Source organism: Podarcis filfolensis (assembly GCF_964270895.1).
Source record: "Podarcis filfolensis genome assembly, chromosome: 6".
Lineage (NCBI taxonomy): Eukaryota > Metazoa > Chordata > Lepidosauria > Squamata > Lacertidae > Podarcis > Podarcis filfolensis.
This window is the reverse complement of record NC_139609.1, coordinates 36,653,115-36,672,864: the sequence shown is the minus strand read 5'-3', so window position 1 is coordinate 36,672,864 and position 19,750 is coordinate 36,653,115. Positions and strand designations below refer to the sequence as shown.

Sequence of the window (19,750 nt, the reverse complement as noted above, 5' to 3'; positions counted from 1 at the left end):
GCTTCAGGTTACATATGCTCCGCTAACCCAGAAATATTACCTCGGGTTAAGAACTTTGCTTCAGGATGAGAACAGAAATCGTGCAGTGGCAGCACAGTAGCAGCAGGAGGCCCCATTAGCTAAAGTGGTGCTTCAGGTTAAGAAAAGTTTCAGGTTAAGAACAGACCTCCAGAACGAATTAGGTTCTTAACCCGAGGTACCACTGTATTGCCTTCAGTGTCAGAGGTATGTATCCCTGGGGAATCACAAGTGGGCTGTTGCATCCATGTACAGCTTCCCATAGGTATCTGGTTGGCTATTGTGAGAGCAGGATACTGGACTAGGTGATAGTGGGGTGTAGAAGCTCTTGGTGGGGGTTGAATATTGAGATGAGGTAAAGTAATTCGGGGTGCTTTCTCCCCTCCCCGACTCAGAGGGTAACATTAATAAACCCAAGTCAAAAGTTTTGTGTTTCTTTATCTCCCTGTTGTTTCTGTATTTTCTGCTCTTATTTCTCTGTGTTTTCCTAAATCTCTGTTGCTCTTCCTGTTGTGTTTCCTAAATCTCATTGTTGTGGTTATATTTATTGTTGTTTGTGTTGTACTTTTGTACTGTTTTATTGTTGTTAGCCGCCCTGAGCCCAGCTTCGGCTGGGGAGGGCGGGATATAAATAAAATTTATTATTATTATTATTATTTATATCCCACCTTTCTCCCTGATGGGACCCAAGGTGGCTTACAACTAAAATAGAAACAGCTAAAAAGAAAAGGCAACCATTGGAAAACAAACATGCACAGGGTTGCACTGTAAAACATTATCTTAGACATGGGAGGGAAAAGTAAATTTAAAAGAAACATATATACTCTCTACTCTGGTGAAAACCATGTTCTGTAGTTAACATAGCATGTAGAAGAGGAGTTCAAGAAGCAAAGGTGGCTATCTTTACTTCCATGGGCTCTCTGAGAAGCAAGGTTGTCCAAAATGTCTGCAAAGCTTTGAAGAACTCTGCGTTTATTTATTTTTGTTGTTAAAACACAGCAGTGGAAAATTTATTTAAAAGGCAAAAGTTTTTTAAAACATTTTTTTAAAAATCTACATTGCTATGCTTTAACAGCAGCAGCAGCAGCAACCACCCTAGAGCTCTTCAGAACTCTGGAGGCAGCTGGCTAGGTTCATGTTGCAATGGAAGACACAAACAAGCTCTGGAAAGGTCTGAAGCTGCAAAAATCCACACACAAAGATACACACCACTCAGGGAACTTTTAATTATGTTTAGGTAAGAGGAAGAAGAGACAAGCCCCCACTCCCTCTCAAAAATGTGAATCTTACGAAGTTTTAGCAGGTGTGATACGGGCATTGTGCTAATATGGATTATGGAGGAACTTTCCCAAGGAAAAAAATCCTCTAGACTGCCTGCAGTTTAGCAGACATAATCCACTCTGGATAGGCTTCTATGCTTGTAAATTTCACCTACCTTGGCCAAAGGGGGGGATTTTTAGATTCCGCATTATAGTGAATGAGGAACAGAGAGATTCATTTTATACAGAGTGGCACAGAACCTGAATTACAGATTTAAGTGGAGAAAACACAGAGCAACTCAGAAAAAATTGAATTAAAAGAAACATATAGATACAAGGTAATATTGGGGCCACCACACATTTCTACTAAATATGCTTCTTATGTTCTGTTCTTGGAACTAGATTGTTCCTGGTCCACCCACAGGATCTATGATCTTAACATTCATGCTCTCTAAATTTCAGGTGCCAGTATCAGATACAAATGCTCTCTCATCTTCCAGACAATCAAGGACTTTCATCTTTCAATAGCGACCTAAATAAGTAAGTTTGAAAAAGTAATGCTTCTTTGGCAATACTTGTGATGCATTGTGTTACCCAGGTACTTCTGCAATATTGAAATTGGTGCTTTATAGTTCTGAGTTTGGTGAATTTGGTGGTCAGGCTGCTCAGGCCAGATGGTCTGAGCATATTACATAAATCCTGGCCCTATTACACTGGTTCCCAATTAATTTCCAGATCCAGTTCAAAGTTCTGATTTTGACCTATAAAGCCCTAAAAATATTTTCCTATGAAAATATTGTGAGTGAGCATAGAGAGCTTCCTCTCCCAGGATTCTCTTTAAAGGTATCAGAGAAATAACAGGTAACCCAATAGAGCTTCATGTCAATTTGCAAGATTGCATTAATCATCATAACAAATAAATATACCTGAATATTTGCTAATTAAAGGTCCTTTCTGAACTTAGCAGAGTATGAAACACAAGAGAGGCAATAAAATTAATGGAAGAAATACGCAAAAGTTCATCCCATTTTGTTTGCTTTGTGGTGCTGCAGTCCCCTGAGTTGGCAATTTAATTGTGTTTTGAATAGCAGACCTAAAAATTTCCCTCATTTCCTTGTAAGAGAAGTCAGAAGCACAGCTGTCACGCTCTTGACAATTTCCAATTTGTGTTGAGTTATTTGCTTCTTATTATGCACAGAGTATGACATGAACAAAACATCACTTTAACTCCTTCTTGGGAATCTTCACCTAATATAATAAATTTACAGAATATAAAATCAAGGCCCCAATTCGGGAACTTTCATTTGCATGAGCAATTCCCTCAGCTTTAAACACTTTGTAGGCCTCACTAATCACCTGAATTTTCAATGTTGCTGAAACAAATGGAGTTCTCTTTTACACTTTCCTTCCTTTGATTACAAAGCAAAGTTAAATTGGAAATCAGTATGACAAACCAACCTTTCATTTAGATCAAAAATCAAGCTAGGAAGATCAAGCATACTGTAGGTGGTATTTCATCTTATCATATTAAAACAGTTTCCTCAATTTACTACATAATCTGGACTGTTGTGACTTCTTAAGCAAGCAGAAAATTATGCTAATCTGCTTTCCTTCATATGAACTTCAAGCTTAATAAATCATATCCAGATTGTACAAATGCAAACACATCAGATCTACAATGCATCTGTTTTATTTTTATTTTTTAATGTAATATTAGAAAGGTAATTCAAAGTAAGTAAATGAAATATTCATATTTCTTCTGGTAGATTGGATTCAGCAGCTGGTAAAAGACAAACTTCAGTGCCTGACACCCACAACCTGTTGACACCAGACCTTTTATCTTCATAGAATCATAAAATCAGTGGGGCTTCTGGTATTGCCAAGCATTCACAAGACTGGCTTATTCCCAGAACTGAAGGATACAAATCTACAAAATAAAAACGCAGCAATGCTGTTTTAGCACTAATTGCACAGAGCTGTTGCTTATAAATACATAAAATACATATTTTGAGAAGGATTTTAAAAAAAACACAAAAAAGTGCAGATTTAAATGCTTATCCCAATGTTTACCTGTTAATGCAGAAACAGGACAAAATGGACTTCAAGGTGCATAGATATGGATATGATTAAAAATAAACTGAACAGTCCACCCCTTTTAGTGAGTCTGCATGTGGATTTAATCTTAGAGCCACCAAACTTGTAAGCCAGCTGAAGCACAAAGCCAACGTCTTTTTCACCAGTGTGATTGCTTACTGTTGCTGTTAATTATGCACCCTTCACCCTAAGGTGGGTTACAACATTAAAACACAATCTTAATAACAGTTTAAAACAACCTATAATCACAAAAATAAGTTGGATCCTGAAAAAATAAATAAATAAATAAATAAATAAAGATATAGTTATTAAATTTGTATACCGCTCTATACTCGCTCTATGCTCAGGGCAGTTTGCAAGATAAAATCAGAAAATAAAACCACAAAATAGATAATCAAAATCAAAACAAAAACATCCCAATAACTCCCCTCCCATCTGTCTGTCTATCTATCTATCGCACTGAGCCAGCTTTTAGTTAGTGCAGTATTTCAGAGTAGACATGGTTGGGACTGCTGCCTAAGATAGCCACCAGACACAACAGAAGTGCTAGTTCCTGTTGCTGTGGGCCCGTGACCAGCTCTTCTGTGTTGAACCAATTTAAACAAGTAAGCCTGGTTTCCTTTCATAGTATTCATGAGTCTCCTGTTCCACATATTATCCTCACTGAGACATAGACTGACAGTGAATAGCCCAAGGACACCCAGGGAGTGGCGATTTTAACCCTGGCTTCCTACACTCTTGTCCATTTAATATCCTTCCACATTTTGGGAAGAGGCATAGAAATGAATAAGTTAGGGATAATCTTTTTTTGATAGGGCTGATAGTTTAGGGGAGAGCTGGTTAACAGCTCTGTGTGTCACTTAAGACTAACCAATTCATTCTCCAGTAGTATTTGAGAGCCATTCCTATGGAATTTAATGGGGCTTACTTCTGAGTAACATATGCTTACTGTGATGCCAGGGACCCCTTCTAGAACAAGGCTAGACACTTTTCAGTTGAGTTATGCACTTAGTACTTTAGTATTCACACTTTTGCAAGGGAGGAGGATGGGAAGAAAACCAGAACTTAGTCCCACCCATGTGACTTCCTTGATCTGACTCATGTGGCCTTATTGGCCCGGCCTACATGACCTCCTTGGCCACAGGTTAACCACCAGTTCCACAGATTACTAGCAGCCATCGTCTAAACATATTTTAGTTCTTGAATGTTCATTTTCTGCAGCATCTATATTTGTTAATTAGGCTGCTGGCAGCAAAGCACTACGTTGAGAGACATTTGGGTTAGATCTCTTCAATTTCAAAGAGCTGTGCTACTTCCCATCCCTTTATAATCATCCTCAAATTGGAAAACATACGGATATGTTATTCTTAAGAACCCTAAAAGTATTCAAATTAGATGTGAAGGTCAAGTGACTGTTTGTTAAATAACTAGTAAATATAGCAGAAACCTAATTCTGCTTAGCTTAAAATGATGCCTGGAATGAGAATTTATTATGAGAACATCTTGGTGTCGGTTGTGGGATTGTGACTGCCTTGGGGCTAAATCAACCTTAAGGAAGTCTGGCTACTAGGAAAAGAAAGAGAAAGAAACCTAAGAGACCAGATGCTAGTTCATTTTGTAGCTTGCCAAATCTCTGAGGCATGATGTGTGGTGAGTGATCTATTGGAATGTGCTGCCATCTGGGAAGTCCACTAGGCACAGACTCCTTGTCTTGACCTGTGTGATCTCTCCAGCTGTTCCTTGCTTTTCTCTATCTGTATACAGTATATAAATTAATACCCCTTTATCAAATCTCCCTGTCAAACTAGTGGCATCAACAGCAGTACTACCGCACTAAGAGACAAGACACTAGCCATGCTGTCTTTCTAAACTCCACATTAAATCATTTAAAAACTTTTGGAAATTCCTGTCCTCCCCCAGGCTTCCTACTGCAGCCTGAAGATGAATCCCCTGAAACATTTGAAAACATCAAACATCGAGTTTGATGTTAGCTTATTTGTCCATTCTAATACAGGTACTGGAATGGGGAACCTTGGGCCTGGAGACCAAATGCCTCCCTTCATGACTCTCTGAGTCATCCTTGGAGCTCTCTTCAAACCACACACCCATCACCGACTAGGGCTGGGTGACAACTGGTTTTCAATATTGTGATATATCACCAGCTAAACATTGTGATATATTGATATATCACCATATCTGAAATAAAGAAGGAGCTACACAACGGTGAACAGGACAATGTCTTGGCAACTGCTACTACTTAGGGGTCTAAAACTGATAAATGATATTATCTATCACCTCATGGTCACTTTCAGCAGCAGGCAAGGAAAAATGCATCCAAATGAGACTTTTGGTTTGGGGCTTGTCTACCAAATGGTGGTATTCAGCACAATCCAAAGTATGGGGATGAGTCATAGTGAATACAAATAATCTGGGACTGCCAGACTTCCAGCAAGCCTACTAGGTAGCAACAGCCTGGCGGCAGGGGCACAATAATCAGCAATCTGCAAAGCATTGCCACAGCAGTGGACGGCAGCGGCAGAAGCGTTGGCAGCCTGCGAGGCCTTGTCGTGGCGGCGGCAGTAGTGACGGCCTGCAAGGCCTTGCAGTGGCGGCAAGAGACAGTGGCAGAAACAGCTTGCCTGCTGATGAAGCTGACTGTGTGATGATTGATCATGTCATTTATCTGATTTAGACCCTTAAGTAGTAAAAGTTGCCAGGACATTGTCCTGTTCGCCTCTGTATAGTTCCATCCTTATTTCAGACACTGTGGTACATTGCAATGTTTAGCGGGTGATATTGTGAGGTTCAGCTGCTGAAACCATTGCAGTGTTTAGCTGGTGAGTTATCGCAGTGTTGAAAACCAGTTATCGCCTAGCCCTTACACACATTGTGATTCGTGATATATTGCCAGTTCTAATACAGTGGTACCTTGGTTTGCATACATCTCGGTTTGCATACATTTTGGATTACAAACACTTCAAACCCGGAAGTGTGTGTCCCGGTTTGCAGCCTTTGTTTGGATTACAACCCATTTTTTTGGATTACGAACAAATTTATTTTGGAGGCTCCATTGGCAAAAGTGCGCCTTGGGTTACAACCTGTTTTGGTTTACAAACGGACCTCCGGAACGGATTATGGTTGTAAACTATGGTACCACTGTATTATGAAACAATTATCACGATGTGAACTTCAAACCGATGTTGGACAATATACCGCTATATCGCCCAGCCCTATCACTGGCTTTACTTTGCACCCTTCTTGAGTGTTTTCACCTGCTGGAATGCTCTAAGAGTGTCTCTTGCTTGTCTGTATATGGAGGATAGGAGTTTGCCTAGGAATTAGCCTACTGTACGGATCTATTAATCAACCTAAAATCCTAATTGTTGGCTTAAGAAAAAGAGGCACAATAAATATCTTGGCATTAACTAAAACTCTCCACCATGGATCACTTAATCATTCTTCCTGCAAAGGAATAGCTGCCTGCATTGCATCATAAGGCATATGCAAACAATTATATATCTTTAGGGGAAAGGGCTTGCTGTTACAATATAGGCTTAGGCACAGTGGGACTCTACCCTAGTTGGTATTTTCCAGATGATAATGAAAGACAAATAATATATAATAAGCACTTATGCCTATTTTCCTGATAAAAGCACTACCTAATATTTGCTGGATAGACTATGCAGCTTTGGAATTGCAATTCAGTTGCAAGTGATAAAGTGTAGTCATTATGTGCTGTGTTCAACATTGCTACCTTACATTATTTAGCAGATATATGTAAAGATGAAGTAAAATTTAGCTTGGATGTAGGCTGCTGAGTCTGCTAATGACATCTTTGTTGCAATAGCTGAAAGAGAGAGGGAAATGTTGGTGTTAACGTGTGTTATATTAATATAGAAGGATCTTCCCCCCCACAAGATAAGCCTCAGGTTTGGAAAAGGTATAATTGCCATGTAGTGAAATAAGACCAATCCTTAAAATAAGTAATGAAGGAGAGAAGGATTTTGATAAAGTACTATCTTGTTATCATTCAGAGTGCAAATTGTTTTATCTTCAATTAGTGAATTCTGCTATTGGTAAAGATAGATCACATATAGGCAAGCATGCCATTTTTAGTCCTTGGGGGAGAGTACCCTTGCTTTATTAAAGGAAGAAGCTAACAGTCTTAGTTTTCATAACTTCCTGGCCAGGAGGTTATTATTGTCTAGGGATCTAATTTCTTCTGAATGGTTCTGCCCAACCACTGTGGACTCATGGTGTTGCACATCACTTTTACAAGGAAATCAGCACATTTTGCCCGCCTGATTTCAGCACTCTGTTCCACGGATAGGAAATAATAGACAATATACTTTAAATGAAACTAGATACCATTCCTTGGAAAGAGTCAATATGAGCCTAATAATTTGACAGTCCTCTTGAAGAAACCTCAACCGAGTTTGCTTGTGTTTGTTATTGTAAGAGTCATAGGTCCCCCAAGAAAGATTGATTTATCCACATTTAAATCTCATTCATGCTGTAATCTCTCCTTTATGATTGACATCAAATTTGATGACAAAAGCAGCATGGTTAGAGCCAAGCCTTGAAAATGAAATGTTTTTCACAAAGTATATATGCATACGGTACTTGTCAAGTATCTATTTCTACTCCTACCTGTATAATCTTAAAATTTCTAAAGCTGCATTACATAAAAATATTTAAACTGGAAAGATAACTTTTAAACTTCATTTTTGCTGATGAACAAAGGAGAGCAAACTACCCTATTACTGTCTATTGAGAAATATAATTATAGCCCTAAATGGCACAGTATGTGAGTACACTGAGAAGCACCTCCTTCTACATGGTTTCCCCCCATATGCTCTGTTCAGCATGTGAGGTCTTGCTTCAGATTCCTTGGCTATCTGAGGTGGAATGGGTGCTGACAAAATGCAGGGCATTTTCTGAGGTGATGTTCACCCGGTGGAATCTCCTTTTTGTTGAGGATCTGCCTATTCTTGACACTATATGCTTTCAGGAGCTTGATCAAACCTGGTTATGTAAAAAGGCCTTTTCACTTTTATGGGCATGCTAATCGTGTCCCGCGGGGGACCTCCCCACTATTTTGTCCATACATTATATTTTGGCCTTGGGACTGGCTGATTTGCTGTTTGCAGGAATTTCTGGCTTTCTATGTATTATTGTATTATTATGAATGCTGTTTAATGTGGGTTTCTTTTTATGTTGCCTTACATTTTATTATTGTAAGAGACCCAGGGTTCTTTTTAAAGGGTGGGCAGGATATGAACTTTTAAAATACATACATACATACATACACATACATTGCAATTATTAATGCAAACCAATTACACAACACATGGCTTTTTCAAAGGTGTTTGTATAAACACAAAATAACCCACTTACTTTCATTATAAATCATGAATATTAAAAGAACCACAGACTTCTGTATTTGGACTTAGTCAAGGGATAAAACTTAACCATATGCAGGGACTGAAACAGACAGAGGATAGCTGACTGAAGGTCAGAACATATTTTTTCAAAGTAGAGACAGAGGACAACAAACTCTGCATGTCAAAAATGTTTCTTAAGAGGAAAGATTGGATGATAATGGAGTTCTGAAGTCCCAATCGAGCCCCACAGATAAAATCTCTAAATATTATACTTTAGTTGAGGATTTATGACTTTTTAGAAGCTGGACAACCGTCTGTATAAAAGCACTGAATTAGAAAGTGTTGGCTCGAGATAGGAGACCTAATCTACTCAGAAAGTGTCACAACAGAATTACGAGTGTTTACACCAGATGAAAGTGTGTCAAAATGGAAAAAACCCACACACTATAATTTATGGTTTCAAGGCCAAAATATGATAATTGAAACAGTGACCTTGGGAGAAGATCAAAAGATGGAATGCACAAAAGACCCAAACGGAAGAAACCTAGAATTGATATTCTTATATAAGTTTCTATTCATTTATCATGACTCAAACCAACAACTTGATTGATCCAGTTCAAGTAAAGTAATTTAGAAAAGGAAGGTGTGTCAAGTCAACCACATAAGCAAGGAGAAGGGGGAAGAAATATCCCCCCCCCCAAAAAAAATAAAGAAGTCCCCAGAACATTTTAACATTTAAAATTTAGTTTAAAATATAGGCAGATGATTATATATATATATATATATATATATATATATATATATATATCTGCAACCCAGAAACTCCCCCTAGATTTTTTTTGTTTCAGCACTGTACACAAAAATAATGGTATTCAGGGACTGGTTCAGAAATAGTTAAAGCATGAGTTCAAATGAAATATATCCTTTCTTTCATTCTTCAAATTACATGTCTTGAATTGAGTCTTTGTGATGAGAAATGGAAGTATTTAGGTCCATGCACACCTGTACCAGTAAGAATGATGCTAATTTATTAGCCTAATCTACAGGCTATTTAAGCTAATGTAATTGAACTTCAGCCATCATACTCACCAAACTCAATGAGGGTAAACTACATTAAATCCAAATACTTCATATTAGGCTATGGATGAGATAAGGTACCCATGCTGAGCAGCTGAAGAAAAAGTCTAGATCATTTTCACTGAAAGTTTTGCATCTTCAAAAAAAATTTGGTTGGTTGGCATCTGTCTTTTTTGGGGGACAATGGAAGAGTGCATCATTGTAGCTGAAGACAAACGGACTTCACGCCTGAACCACCATTTTGTGATTGATGGGCCAAAGTAATATTTATTTTGGTCAAGCGGGCCCTGGGGGTACAGAGTCCAAGAACCTCTCTTTTCTAGTCAGATTTGACAGAGAACATAACTCAGACTATTACACATTTAAATATTTGAAACATCAACCAGACTTTTCATATTGAGTCTCTAGGGAACTCAATGCATAAACACTGATTCCTGCTGCTGTAAGAAGCCATTCTGTGCTTGAAACACAATTAACTTCTAAAAACCTTGTGATTCACTTCTACCCAGTAACAGATTATTTACAAATCAGCCCATCTGAAAAAGTAATCCAAATAAATCACACTAATATGGCTACATTGTGGCATATCACACACTTTAAAGATGTTGGATTAACAGTGACTTAATTTTAAAAAATTGTACTGTGTTATCAGGCACATACAGATACCCCAAAGGTCGTAATTTTGAACATTGGTATAATAATCTGATGCAGAATGAAAGACTGAAATGTCAGGCTGGGGGTGGGTGGGATTGGTTTGGGTTGTTGTTGTTTTGCTTGGCTATGCTAGCTGAGCCAGACTCCTAATGGCTGCTGAATATGCATTTGGGATGGAGGCATGCTGGAAGTATCCCCTCCAGTTAAGTCAAGTGGGAAGCTCTAAACTGGGATGTTCTAAGGAAGGAGCAGGGTTGAGTCAGCCTGCGACCTAGTGGACCCTGAGCTAGTCTCACAGCCACCAGAGGCCCAGCATAGAGATCAGAGAGCCCGATCATCCTTCCCCCCACCCCACTTTCTGCCATAGCTGCTGAGACTAGCAGGGCTGCAGATATGCTGGGGAGTGGCGTCGCTCCGTCACTCCTCACAGACCTGTCAGAAGCACACATTTTGGACAGCAACCTTTCATCACTGAGTTGAACTAAAGATTTGTGAGATGGAAGAATATTACACCAACTGCCCCCCAAATTCATTCTGCTTGAGCACAGGCAACAGCCATTCTTTCATCTTGATTAAGTGAAAGCACGTTAAGCTGACTGTATTTGAAATTATGAATTTTCTACTGTGTATATAAATATAGCACAGGTATAGCAACAGTGGCCTGATCAATTGCTTTGAGAGTGATCTTGAGCCATAAGACAAATTCGGCTCTCAGATTTATGGCTACTTGCTTCTCTGTACATGGCATAAAAATGAAAACAATGAATAGTCAAATTCTATCATGGTATAATGAGAATGTATTATCCCATAAAGTTCTGCAGGTAAGGTACATACATCAAACCCTCATTTTAAATTTTCTACAGCTGCACTTTGCTCAGATTGTACAGACTACGCAGTAAATTTCACATGATAAGCGTTTTGTCAGATTTTATCTTCCCTTGCCCACAAAGCAATTTTTATTTACATTCAACATCCAAACTCACTATGGCCTAAAATTACTGTCCTAGAATGTCAGTAATAAAAAAAAAAGTTCCTTCCAAGTTCAGTTTTAAAATATGGAATGGAAGAAATAAGAAATGAATGTATGGATTCAGGGGAACTTGAAAAAGTTGAGGCAATCAAAAAAGGCATGAAATTTCAGTTTTTGTTTTATTTTATGCCCTTTAACCAGTATCCTTGAAGTAAATTTTCTGCCCTTGAAGAGAAGATGGGTTCTAAACATAACAATATTGTTGGAAAGTCACATATATTGGTAGCCTCTTGGGTAGGTCTTTTTCTGACACCTGGAGTTTCTGGAGTGAAAAAAGGTGAATATTTGTTACACTAGGTGCATGTTTGTGGACAGGTTTACTGCAGATTTTAAAAATATTTACAGTATTATTCACTTCTACTAGTAAAAATAAAACTGCACGAATAAGTACATACCTAGATAAAACAAAGCTAAACCTTAAATTTGTGACAGTAGTATTCCCCATCAACTTATCCAAACAATTTGTTGTGGCTCAGTTTGTATCAGTGCCACACAGCTGTAGATTTATGCAGTGGTTCTGTTTGGTCACAACTCAACACACGTATTGTAAATATATATTTAGGAAGGCATAGTACTTGTAATTTCTATAAACATTCACATTCATATATTCACCAGTTATTTTGAAAAGTAACTAAATATGGAATTCTTATCTATTAAATGCCGTACCAATTGTGTTTTAGGAAAGCTGATTGAGGCAAGAGCAGGTGGTGTGCCTTGTCAGAAAAACTAATTTTTGTTTTAAAAAGGGTACATATGTCGAATTTCATCTGCTATAATTAGACAGAAGGTTTGGTTACTGCTGTATGTTTAGCATTTGACAAGTTAAGAGCCTCCAGATTATTAAACTAAATTGACTTGGCTTGTCGACTGAAAGCTGAGATAACATACGCTGCATAGTAACAGAACTCTTCAGTGGGAAAAGTTGTTCTCTCAATAAAATTTTAGTGACACCATCATAAAAAATGTTGAATTGGATATCTGAAGTCAAACCAAAATGTAGTTTGAATTTTTCTCTCAAGGTATTATGCATTCAAGAAAACTCAGTTGATTAAAAAATCATGATCACCTCAACAGTCTCTAGTGATCTAGTGACTGCATTTCATTCACAAAATAAAGGGATTCAAACTATGTTCCATATCAGACAAAGTACATCAGAAAGGGATTGTAATTTACAGTTCACGGGCAATTATATTATGTAAATAAAAAATCTCAATAAGCACTCTTCTCTTTTTGAACAATAAAAAGCTCCAGGGACAATGCTATAGGGCTTCACTTATTTTTGGATGAAAGGTCACTGGAAACATGGGGTGAGATCCAATGCAATGTTAGTGTAAGAAGTTGAAGACTTGACATTGTTGCACATCTGGTAGAACGTGGTAACACAAGCTCCCCTGTCTCCAAGTATAACTGCAGTTGCACTACAGTGGTACCTTGGGTTACAGACGCTTCAGGTTACATACGCTTCAGGTTACAGACTCTGCTAACCCAGAAAGAGTACCTCGGGTTAAGAACTTTGCTTCAGGATGAGAACAGAAATCACGTGGCGGCAGCACAGCGGCAGCAGAAGGCCCCATTAGCTAAAGTGGTGCTTCAGGTTAAGAACAGTTTCAGGTTAAGAACGGACCTCTGGAACGAATTAAGTTCTTAACCCGAGGTACCACTGTATTGCCTTCAGTGTCAGAGGTATGTATACCTGGGGAATCACAAGTGGGCTGTTGCATCCATGTACGGCTTCCCATAGGCATCTGGTTGGCTATTGTGAGAGCAGGATACTGGATGTCTGTTCTTAACCTGAAACTGTTCTTAACCTGAAGCACCACTTTAGCTAATGGGGCCTCCTGCTGCTGCCGCGCCGCCGGAGCCCGATTTCTGTTCTTATCCTGAAGCAAAGTTCTTAACCTGAAGCACTATTTCTGGGTTAGCGGAGTGTGTAACCTGAAGCGTATGTAACCTGAGGTACCACTGTATATACATAAGCACAAGTGTCAGATAATGCTAGCATGTAAAACCAGTTTCCCCCAAAACAAACAGTATTCTCTTGGAGCCCCTTTTGGTTACCGTATTTTTCGTCCCATAGGACGCTCCGTCCCATAGGACGCACCTAGTTTTTTGGGGGGGAAATAAAGGAAATTTTTTTCCCTTTATTTCCCCCCCACAAAAAGCAGGTCGGAGAAACCGAACCAGGTCGAGGTACAGAGGGATGGCGGCGCTGCGCCTCCCTGCTGTCCGCCGAGCTTGTGGGGCTGGCCGATGTCTGCCCAGCGCGAGGGGCGTTCTGATTCAGGGCGCCCCACCCGCCGGGCAGCAGGCTGCTATCCGCAGCATGGGGAGCCCTGCGGGGAACTCCTGCAGAGCTCCCCACACTGCAGATGTATGCCCGGCGCGAGGGGCGCTCTGCTTCAGGGTGCCCCGCGCGCCGAGCGGCAGGCTGCTATCCACAGCGTGGGGAGCCCTGCGGGGAACTCCTGCAGGGCTCCCCACGCTGCGGATGTGTTCCCGAAGCGCCGGGCGCTCTGCTTTCAGGGCGCCCGGCGCTCCAGGAAGCAGGCTACTATCCGCAGCCTAGACAGCCCTGCGGGAACTCCCGCAGGGCTGCCTAGGCTGCAGATGTCTTCCTGAAGCCTGGAGAGGGAGAGGGGTCGGTGCGCACCGACCCCTCTCGCTCTCCAAGCTTCAGCGAAAGCCTGCATTCACCCCATAGGACGCACCCAGATTTCCCCTTCATTTTTGGAGTGGGAAAAGTGCGTCCTATAGGGCGAAATATACGGTAACTGCAGTCATCTGCAAATCTCAGACCAGTTTCTCTCCGACTACAGTGGAACTAATTGCCCAGCATCAAGCAGCCCATCAATCCGTCAGTCAATTTCCTTACTTTCTTTACATACACAAACAAACCAGATTGCTAATCTCAGCTCCACACTGCCTGAATAATGGCTAGGAAGACAGACCTGGAAACATTGTCCATATTTAAAGCTCCTCTGCTGCTATAATTTAGATTTTCTATATCTTACCTAACATATATATACACTGTACATTATGATAATTCCACATTTTTAAAAAATAAAATGTATGAAATATATGAAAAAAGGTTATAAATGAATCATGTACCAAAGGAAAATACATTAATATATTTTTATTGTGCAGGCGTTTTATAAAATAACATTTTAAAATGCCATTTTCCCACCAGACACCACACAGTAACTTCTCATTTCAATATATGCACTATCATTTGTAGCCGATTGCCCTCACACTACTCTCAAACCCAAAGTACAGTGGTACCTCAGGTTACAGACACTTCACTTACAGATTCCACTAACCAAGAAATAGTACCTTGGTTTAAGAACTTTGCTTCAGGATGAGAACAGAAATCGTGCAGGTGTGGCAGTGGGAGGCCCCATAAGCTAAAGTGGTACCTCAGCTTAAGAACAGTTTCAGGTAAAGAATGGACCTCCAGTACGAATTAAGTTCTTAACCTGAGGTACCACTGTACTTTACCCTGTCAAAGCACATTTAACTGTAAATCCCTGTTATAAGATACTACTTTTTCTAGAACTACAAAAAACAACAACCAGCAACTCTATCTACTTGAACACAGTGGTTCAACTTTAAATCAAGCCTTTAGCACTTGAAAACAACAATGGAAAAATAAATGAGATTTATCCAATTTATTGTGAGTGGTATATTGGTAAGAATGGGACTGCATAATGAGAGTCAAAGTCCAAGCATGAAGACCTAAAGGGAAGAATGGGGTTGAAAAAACAGATCACTATATACTCCCACAGTAGACCTCCCGTGAGTTCGTGTACAGCATGATACATATTAAGTTGACAGCAAATTCTTAAGGTATATGACCCATGTTAGGAAAAGTAGCTCATGAGGGAGAAAGAAAGACAGGACAGAAATTCTGTTTTCCATTGTCTCCTGGCATGGCTTGTGTCATTGTCACATATTTTCCTTTGTATGTAAATATGGAATGCATTGACTTCTATTTTTTAGAGACCCTTTTTCAGAGACAGAAAAATCTGCAAGTTTGACTGCTTCAAGACAGTGTTGGCATTTTTAAAATTCTTGGAAGTATTTCAGAGGCGAATTGTTTAGAAGACTCAAATAAAAATTCCAGTAATGATGACAGAAAAATGGGGAAATTGCACACTTTACGACAGGTAATTCTCAATACCGTTGCTCATTATAGCCTGTTTTTATAAAAATGTGGAGAGTTGACCATCGTTAATCTAACTAAATCTAGAACATGCAACACACATTTGAGGAAGACACTAGGTCAACATAAACATTTCCCTACTTCATACTACCTAAAGGAAAACAAGCAATTATTTTTACGGCCTTTGCTGTGCTTTAAATACTAATGATGATTTACAACCAAGGAGAAAAGAGGCTGATTTTCTTCAGTTTGCAAGATTAAAGATAGATAGATAATATTCTAGAATGAGATCAGAGAACCTACCCCTGAAAAAATATTATTTAGACTGTTATTTGTTGCTTAGTTGTCATATCCACACACCCAGAATGATATGTGACAACCATGGGGTTTGTCCTAGTTTTATTAACAACAGATCTGAAACAGGCAGAGAAACAGCAGCTTAGAAGTATGGATGGTATAAATCTAGCCAGCTAGCAGAAACTGCTAACTGGCTGAGAAAGGGCAGTATTTGCCCCACACTTAATCTTCATTCTGTAGGCATGTCGGAAGGGCAAATCTAGTCCCCGCTAAATGTGGCAGAATGGCATCTTTGTACTTGAAATGTTAACCAGCCTTTCCCCCATTTTCTCCCCTGAATTGTTCCACTGAACCTGGAATGCTATGTGCAGGAGTTTTTGCTTTTTGCAATGTGGGACCTGGAAACGGAACTCTAGACACCCTGGGCATCAGCTTAAGAGAACCGAGTGCTGGAGAAAACTGACATTTTGCTTCACAAGATATAGATCTATTTGTGGATCCCAGAGTCACCATGCATACATCCTATGTTCTGCTTCTAACATAGATGAGATGAGAACTATGTGCCTTCAAGGCAGACTGAGGTAAGATATTTAGAATTCAGGAATTCAGGAATGCTTAATTAATACTTCTGATGATATAGTAATGGTATATAATTTATTGTGTGACTCATCCATCATACTCTCTCTCTCTCTCTCTCTCTCTCTCTCTCTCTCTCTCTCTCTCTCTCAAATAGGTAGATATCTGAATGCTCAGGGAAACCCTGAGGTTTGCAGAAGTACCAAAACACATAAAAGCCTTAAGGAGACACACAGACCCCCGAAAAGCTCAACAGTGGGGCTTGAACATGGAAAGTGAACATAAGGAGCATGAAATGTTGGGTATCTGAAGGTGGGAGAGAGCAGGAGAAGATACACTGCAATGTTTTCTTGCAGGTGTTCATTGTATGTATTGTATACACACACTGACACCTCAATACAGTTTCTTTACTCTATTTTTCCACTACCCCTGTGTCTCTGTGTGAAGTCCAGCCTGCAACCCTGGGATGGTATCAGTCAGATGTTTGTTGTTTGTAGCCAATGGCCATTACAATGTAAACCAAACAAAGCAAGTAAACCAAAACTAAGTTAAATATATAGGGTTGTTCAGAGTCCTTCTCAGAGTAGGCTTGTTGAAATAAATGAACCTCAACCAGTCCAGTTTATTAATTTCAGTGAGTCAACGCTTAGTAGGACTAGCATTGAATATCACCCACAGATTTTTGGAAATGCAAGTTGTAAAAAATAACCCCATGGGTCAAAAAAGTGGCCGGCGATTTTCTCACTGCTCAGTGAATATAAAGCTAGCCTATAGGTAGAAAACTCAACTACATCATCCAGTAAACACCTAATTTTGAAGTAATCTGATTGGCTCTCTAGAAAATTCTGAAATAAATAAAGGACCCTATTTTTAGGTGAGTTGTACAAAGGGCAATACAGGATATGGTAAGCAATGCCTGATCCACATATACAGGTCATTTATTGGGCTGTTTAAGAATTAATTAACTCAGATATTTGCGCATAGTTTGAAACCTAATCTGATTAAACACATGTCTAATAGGAAAGAAAGGTTAATTCCTGCAAATAAGCAGCCCTTTTATGGTTGGATTTAATTTTAATATACAAAAACGAGGGCTTAGAATTCTTCATATATTCAAAGTTCATTTTGGCATCTTCAGCAAACCCCATATCGTGGATCTTATGGCCAAAATTGCCCCAAGATTATAGGGGAAATTGAATTAACCAAGCCATTACAACATTGTGCTCAGCCTTCTTTACTCTGCAGGTCTAAAAAAACCCCAGTTTGGGTAGCTGTTTTCTGACATTAGTGAAAGTCCCCCCCCCCACCAGCCAATATTTTAAAGGACATATTTGGTGTGTAAGAAACAGCAGCTAGTTTATACAAGGAAGTAAGTGCCCTTTTTTCCATGTTCTATGAAATCAAAGACAAATAAGAGATCAACAAATGCAATATAATGTTTGGACATCTAACATATTTTTTGAATAAAACTAAACGCTGATCAATTGTGCTGTGTGCCTTGTCGAAGCTGGCCTGCCATGGGGAGAGGATTTGGTTCTCTTTGTCCTTTTGTTCTAACTTACCTAAATGATATAATATATCTATTTCTGAGGGTCCTTCGATGATAGGCCCTAGCTAGTGTTGGAACCTATTGGTAGAGGAGCAATTGGTCTTGAAGATGTTCCCACCTGGTTTGGAATCCATGGTTTGGAGATGGAAGGAACATTCAAAATGGCCACCATATTGTGCAGAAAATCAGCACTACCTACTTTATTTATGACTGCATGACAGGAATAGCCAATGTGGTGCCCGTCAGAGATTGTTGGACTGGAACTCCTATTCTGCATGGTCAGTAATTAACAGAATTGGAGTCCAGAAGCATCTGGAGGGCAGCACACTTGCTAGTCCTGTTGTATGAGATTCAAATGAACTGTATTTTTATGCTTTATAACTTTGGTCTAGGTTTGGAATGATAGGAACAGTTGTTGAGATATGTGTGCTGGGGGGGGGGGGGCATAGCTGTCAACCTTCCCTTTTTTTGCAGGAAATTCCCTTATTCCAGCGCCGTTTCCTGCTGCTATCCCAGATTGTTAGATATCCCATAAACTGTCCCCAGGACAGGTGAGGCTGCTGATCCCTTATTTTCAAATCTGAAAGTTGACAGCTATGGGGGGTGGGTGGGAGAGCTGCACCATAGATTTCTCAACAATCTACTAATTGCTCCTTGATTGCAGCTTTGACCTTGGTGGTTAACATTGCACTTCAAAATATTTTTCTCCTGTTGGTGGCTTGAGAATCAAATATTGCTGCATAAACCTTCCCAGCAGAGCCCTTTATTTCACTATTGGTGATTTCATATCCATGGCAATGGGCACTTTTTAGTATGTCAGATTTTGAGCTTCGGGGGAGTCTTTGCTAAGCTAGGGATGTATGGCCATGCTTCATTCCATTCCAATATTCATTTGCACTTTCATTTGTTGTTTTCCATTCAGCTGCAATTGGTCTATTTCACACAAGTTTGTGTTCCATTTCACCGTATGCAGGTGCAGATATATTTGTGGGTTGTGTGTGTGTGTGTGTGTGTGTGTGTGTGTACATATTTTTTACTTAGCACACAATAGACATACATAGCTCAGCCATCAACAAATATTTACAAATTATTTACCTTCCTGGCAAGTCACTTTTCAAAGTTAATGAATTTCCAGAGCCTGTTAGTCTTTTGCAGTAAAACCAACAGAGAGCCTTGTGATACCTTAAATACAAAGTTTATGGAATGGCTAATGGCCCATCAGAAAGCTATCTATTCAGAATTCCTATTGAATTCCATGGGGTTTGCTCCCAGTATGGTTAGGATTGCAGCCACTTTCACAACCTTGATTTCACAGTACATCATAAAATTATCCCTCTCTAAAGCATCAAAAACAAGAAAAGCCAAGAGGCATCAGCATATAACAACGAATATATAAATAATGCATATTGCAAAAGAGTTTACATATCTGTGTATATTGTGTGCATGTGAAAAAGTAACATTTGTTGAAGAGAGCTAATGTCAAATCTTTCATAGCAGGAGTCTGTGCAGCAGTGGGGTTGAATGGGCAAACAGAAGGAAACTCACTTGATAGTCCGTTTTCAGTGGATTCATCTGGCATCCCTATGCTAAGCTTCCTTCCTAACATTTTATAAGCTTCTTCATCCTGGCTGTGAGGGAAATTGCTGGGGAGAG

The 19,750-nt window shown here is 39.5% G+C and overlaps 2 protein-coding genes across 7 annotated transcripts in view; one reads left to right on the top strand and one right to left on the bottom strand.

Annotated features, from left to right (window-relative positions):
• Positions 1–19,750, top strand: part of LOC310765695 (uncharacterized protein) — a 557,351-nt gene that overhangs the window by 81,206 nt on the left and 456,395 nt on the right. The window contains exons 3-6 of one of the 5 annotated variants that reach the window (XR_014549742.1): positions 1,740–1,817; positions 3,864–3,976; positions 15,513–16,553; positions 16,706–17,256. Coding sequence is in view for 1 of the 5 variants with exons in the window: in XM_083621071.1 (XP_083477197.1) it covers positions 1,740–1,805 (66 nt within the window). In the remaining 4 variants the exon portion in view is untranslated. Of the gene's footprint in view, positions 1–1,739; positions 1,818–3,863; positions 3,977–15,512; positions 16,554–16,705; positions 17,257–19,750 lie in introns of those variants that run through there. The other 4 variants (XR_014549740.1, XR_014549743.1, XR_014549741.1 and 1 more) reach the window with 4 other exon arrangements.
• NEGR1 (neuronal growth regulator 1) overlaps positions 1–19,750 on the bottom strand; it is a 437,028-nt gene that overhangs the window by 11,157 nt on the left and 406,121 nt on the right. The window lies entirely within an intron of this gene.